Below are 5841 nucleotides of genomic sequence, written 5' to 3'. Positions count from 1 at the left end.
CCAGGAAAACAGTAAGAGAAGTGAAAGAGCTTGAGAAGGAACAGCCCACGCACCAGAAGACTGCCCTTTGGGAACCTTCACCTGTACAGAGAATGAGGGGGGCGAGGAGTGGACCCCAGGCCAAAGATGCCCCAGAGACCCCAACTTTGGGACAGGACACTCAAGGCTGCCTTATCCCCTCCTCATGTTCTGAGATGAAGTGGGGGTCTCCATGCAACACTGCTCCTGAACCCCACCTCCAGGGCTTACGGGTAAGCCGTGCTCTGGGCATGGCCTTCTGCTCAGGTGAGGAGGAAGTTGGACGTGTCAGTGTGGTCCCTTTTGGAAGTTTGTCTCAGCTGGCCCTGCATCACCCCTGTGAGGCTAAAAAGAATGAATATTTTTCCTCCCCATTTCTAAGTTCTTCTAGCTCAGCTCATAATCAGATTAACAGAGACAGATTAACAGGAGAAAATGAAATATTTTAATACATGCATGTGGACATTTCACATAGGCAAGAAAATTCCAAAGACAGGTAACATTGGGTATATAAGACATCTCTTGACAAAGGAGAAGTGGGAGGCGTGGAAGGAGTTTTAGATTTCAGAAGTGAGGATGGGTGATTTACATGTAGTTAAGGAACAGCAGAATACACTTGGCAGGAACACCCGTGCTAGGCAACTCAGAACCACTGGGGCACAGGAGATACCTAGTTAACAGGCTCTTTCTTGCCTGATGTCCTCTTATTGACCACACTTGATTCAAGTTAGGCTAAGGCAGCTTTCTAGGATTTCCCTCCTGGAGCACTTTTCTCTGTCTGAATCTCTTGGGCAGGAAAGATGGGAGGGCCAAAGTTTCTTTGTGTGTCTTGTTTCTTAATGAACAGCTTAAAATCAATATCCCCCAAAAGCAGCTTCAGGGTGGTAAGATTTTGGTTCCCTTCACCCTCTCCAGTAATTTTCTTGAAGGTCTTCCCAGCTTTCCCTCCCCCCACACACCAGGGGAGAATCTTCCCCCAGCCTGTTACCTGGAAATGTAGACCCTGAGATGGTGCTTCCCACCCCCTTTAAGGTCCTGCTTCTCCCCTGAACTTTGCTGACTGTCTGTCAGGACACAGCATTCAGTCCTGATTTCGGGTGCGTGAATGTGTTTTATGCACATGTGTCTACACCAAGGGGTCTTTCCCGAGGAAATCTGTGTAGGTTGATGTGCAGAGTCCCCTGGTGGGTCAAGGACCTGGTTCTATCCTGACTGTGTCACTTTTTAACTCTGTGATGGGGGCAGCTGAAGTGACCCTTCCCTCCTATACCTCATTGTCCTGGACAAAGAGAAGGTATGTTACCGCGCTAAAGGTCTGGCTACTCACCACGCCAAAACTCGAGAGATGAGGTTATTGGAAAGTAAAGCAGGTTTATTCAAAATCCTGGCATTCTGGGAGGATGGTGGACTCCTGTCCAAAGGCCATCCACCCCACTTCCCAGCATGGCCCAAAGGTTTCATAGGCACGTAAGGAGAAACTTTATTCCTCCAGTTATGAAAGTCAAGTTGTGGCTGGATAAGGAATCTCAAAATATCCCCCTCTTGCTGTGTGAGTTGATGTGAGGACAGGATCCCAGGGTCTCTTGCTATCCACTGCCCCTGCAGTGTCTGAGGCTGGAGCCTGAGGCTTAACCTTGAGGCTGTTTATGGCTTCTAGAAAAGGGTTGGCACACACATACACATAGGACTCCTCATTCCCCACATATGCTTACCAGGGGCTCAAGAAGAAGCAGATGTGAAATATTTATACAGGCCTAGTAAACCGCAGCAAAAACCTTTCCAATTCCAGGCCCTTGCATCCCCCTGGTGGCTGCAGTTGGTGCATCCCAAGACCCATGGAAGACAGCAGAGTCCACTGGAGATCTCTGTTCTGCTCTCACTTTTGTTCCTCCTCCTTCCTACCCAGCTCAGGTATAGGCTTCCTCCTCCCTTCTAGTTTCCTCCATGCTCCTTTCCCTTTGTTCTTCAGATCCACCAGAAAGGAATGTGTCACCTACCACAAAAGAGGGACCATGCCCTCCACCTTCAGGATTACTTTGCTTGTCCAGGATAGCCTTTTCACAGTTGGTTCTCATGAGGCAGCTCCCAGCTCAGGTCTGAGGAAATGTTAGGTGTGAAAATCACCCCCAGCAGGAAGGCTGGATGAGAAAAAATAGGGAGAATGGGAGAACGTTTGCCTTCTCAAAATGATTTGAACAAAAAAGGAATGCAGGAAAGAAATTTTACTTGAAATTGAGAATGATGTAAGGAGAAATTAGAGAGTGATTCCAGGGTTTTAGGAAATAGGAAAAGGGAACTGGGGTCAGGATTGGCTTCCACATTCCACATCCAGGGACTTTTCTCATTAGACCATTTCTGTATAGCACTCAGGACCTGAGAAAGTCTTTGTTTTGCCCTTTTTGTGCACACTGAGACTACCTCACTTTGGAAATGTGTGCCCTCCTGAGGTAAAGTTTCCTTAATCCACAAAAGAAGTGCTTAATCTTGTGTGCTTTTCTAGAAAGATGGGTTTGGGGAAAGTTATATCAGGGCTGACTGGTTCCTTCAAAAGAAATGGCATGTGCCTTTGGGAAATGGACTAGGAGTTCTATGGCTGTGATGTCATGAGGAAATTATTGTAGTGTCATTTTTCATATCATGTGATGGACATTTCCAATAACGCTACAAAGAAAATGCGCAGGCCAAGGGTGGGTGAAGCTAAGTGGTGGCCTCAGGGGTAGGGATACAAGGAATATGGTGGTTTGGGGGATGTAATGCTTGTGGCTTTGAGACTATTGGTTTTTGCATGTGTGTGCCTTCACAATTGTGTGCCATGTTACTTTAGACATTAGTTTATATAATAATTTTGCTTATTTAGTATAATAGTTTAAAAATCATAGGTTGATTACTTTCTCAGTAACCCATCAGCTGAGTGTCAGGCTAGATTAAGAGTTTATGAACTTGATTCTTATCGCTTGGGGTTACTGTCAAGAGCCTTCCACTTGTCCATGTGATTAATGAAAGAAGCATACCGGGCCGGCCGAATGGTGCATTGGTATAGAGTTGGCTTGGGACGCCAGCTCTGAGCAGCAGGGCCCTGGTTTGGATCCCACATTAGGGTCAGTGATGCTGCACCCTCTATAGCTAAGATGGTGAACAACAGCTTGACCTGGAACTGGCTGCTGTGGGTCGTAGGCGATGGTGTAGGCTGCAATGGGGCTGGTCGGCAGCAGGCGTGAGCTTTAGTGAGCTGCCATAAGCCACCGTGAACGGCCATCCAATGGCCAGTGAGCAACTGCCTAACCCAGGAAGAGCACAATGATAATGCCAACATGGGCCAGTGAAGTGACGTCCTCCACAACTAGACTGAAGAACAAAATGAGAGCAACTTGTCTGTTCCCCTTCCCTGATTCCCCAACGCTGTTCCCCTCCCCCAAATCCCCAGTAAAAAAAAAAAAATCTTAAAAAAAAGAAGTATAACATTTGCACATCATATAGTTAAGAACCAATTAAACCAAATCAAATAAATTCAAAGTACACAAAAATCAATTTCTGGATCCTTATCTTTTGGGCAAAATTAAAACTGATGATTCCTTGGCCAGCTGAGTGGCTCAGTTGGTTAAGAGCTCGCTCAAGAGTTTGAGCTCTGAGCAACAGGGGTTCGAGTCAGCCCGAGCTGAGCAGCCGCTGAGCTGCCAACAGGTGGCAGGATGGCTCAGCTATAAAAAAAAACAAAAAAACAAAAACAAAAAACTGATGATTCCTTGAAAAATAGCAAATAGTAAAAATAAAAGAAATGGAGCTATGGAAAATGGGTGGCACCTAACACAGACATCCTATAGACACATGAATGAGAAATACCTTGAAGTACTATCTCCTGGATTGCATTGAAAAATAAGACACTGGCCAAAATTTCAACAATGCTGACAACAAAACACCTCTAACGTAAGTGAGTTCTGTGTTATCTGTTTAAAAAATATCTAATATATATACATTTCTTGAAAAAACACAGGAGGATGTTCCTAACAGCTTGAGTCTCCAAAACCATGTTACAAATTGCTATTGTAGTTCCATAAATATGGTATTGGAAGAATTCTGTTTACTCATCCTTTGGCTACTGTTTTTGTTCCTACTGCTTCATATTTTTAATAATATATTAATCCCCCTTTAAAAGGAAATCGTGGTCCCTCCTTCAAAGCAGAAACCCTAGAAGAGGCATTGGTGTCTCTGAGTTCTCATGAAAACAGCAAGATTGCTTAGACAGATTCCCAGGCATTTTAACACAGGCATGGAGCAGTTGTTGGAACAGAAGTCACAGGAAAAAAACAAAACAATGGAACCTCCACAATATACAGATTTTCTCCACAAACACACATCCATTGTCAGGAGAAGATTTTGACTTACAGAGACAAGAGGCTGGAACTCAGGACATTATTTTGTGTCTCCCATAGCACAGGCCACTCTGAATTATTGAAAACAGTAGGAAATTCCATAAAAAAGTTGTCTCTTTGTGGCTCCTTCTGACCATTAAAAAGTAGAAAGAATCATGCATTCTAGGGTTTCATCCACAGGGAAAGGGGCTGTCATTGTCCCTAGATAATTAATGAAAGAAAGATTTCCTTTTGAGCTTCATGGTAAAAGAAGAGAGCAGTTGAGAAAACTGATTCTCCAAGCTGTGCTGTGTGAAGCCCCCTCTGCTCAGGGTGGGGAAGCATCTTCAGAGAAGGAGGGAGCCTGTGAGCACAGGGCAGGTTTTGGTCTCACTTCCCCATGAACTTGCACCACTGTGGAACTTGTTATTGCCAGCATATGAGCAACAGTAATAATCAGCCTCGTCCTCAGCCTGGAGCCCAGAGATGGTCAGAGAGGCCGTGTTGCCAGACTTAGAGCCAGAGAAGCGATCGGGGATCCCTGAGGGCCGACTTGTCACACCATAAATCAGCAGTTTGGGTGCTGTGCCCGGGCGCTGTTGGTACCAGGAGACTTCATTATAACCTCCGACATCACTGCTGCTTCCAGCACAGGAGATGGTGACTGACTTTCCAGGGGCGCCAGACACTGAGGGAGGCTGAGTCAGGGCAGACTGGGTCCAGGAGCCTGAAGAAAGCAGAAACACACACTGGTGAGTTTAGTGCTGGAGCTCAGGAGGGCCTGGGGAGAAGACAAAGTGTCAGTTTTGATGGCCCTGTGGTCCCTTCCCTGGAGGCCTCACCTGTGCCCTGAGTGAGGAGGGTGAGGAGGAACAGAGCCCAAGCCATGGTGCAGATGCCTCCAGAGCGCTACCTTCTGAGCCCCCAACCCTGGGCCTGGCTCCCCCAGACCTCTCTTATCCCCTCCCCCTGCCTCAGAGGAGGGGGGGGGCTCCATGCAAATCTGCTTCCTGCACCTGCCTCTGCTCACCCCACTCTGAACTGGCCCATAACTCTAGATGCTTCAGCATCACAGGACAGCAGAACTAATTTGAGAATATTAACATTTCTTTACCATGATTTACCTGAGCTATGACACACTGAGACCATTATTAGAGTGCCTAGGAAATGGAACAATCTTTGAATGTCTCTGTACTTCCTAGTATGGGAATCAAGGTGGTTCTTGGCTTTGGAATCTAGGGACTTGTCCTCCAAGACACCTAGGAGGAGAGTGAGGACAAGATCTCAAGTTGCCTAGGAGAAACCCAGTCATCCTACCACCCAAGGACCACCACCAAAGCTGGGATCTCCCGGTCTTACACAATCATTTCTTTTCTTTTTTTTTTTTTTTAAAGATTTTTATTGGGGAATTGGGGGGATGGGAACAGTGCTGGGGAATTGGGGAAAGGGGAACAGACAAGTTGCTGTCGTTTTG

The 5841-nt window shown here is 46.3% G+C and overlaps 1 gene segment (V, D, J or C); it reads right to left on the bottom strand.

The window, feature by feature from the left end:
* Positions 1–4714: 4714 nt before the first annotated feature.
* Positions 4715–5302, bottom strand: LOC109378002 (immunoglobulin lambda variable 2-8-like). The segment is given in 2 exon segments: positions 4715–5094; positions 5210–5302. Coding segments are annotated over 2 exon segments (426 nt in total).
* Between the last annotated feature and the right edge of the window lie 539 nt (positions 5303–5841).

Source organism: Hipposideros armiger, unplaced genomic scaffold (genome assembly GCF_001890085.2).
Source record: "Hipposideros armiger isolate ML-2016 unplaced genomic scaffold, ASM189008v1 scaffold_1686, whole genome shotgun sequence".
Classification (NCBI taxonomy): domain Eukaryota; kingdom Metazoa; phylum Chordata; class Mammalia; order Chiroptera; family Hipposideridae; genus Hipposideros; species Hipposideros armiger.
This window is presented reverse-complemented; position numbering and strand designations above follow the sequence as displayed.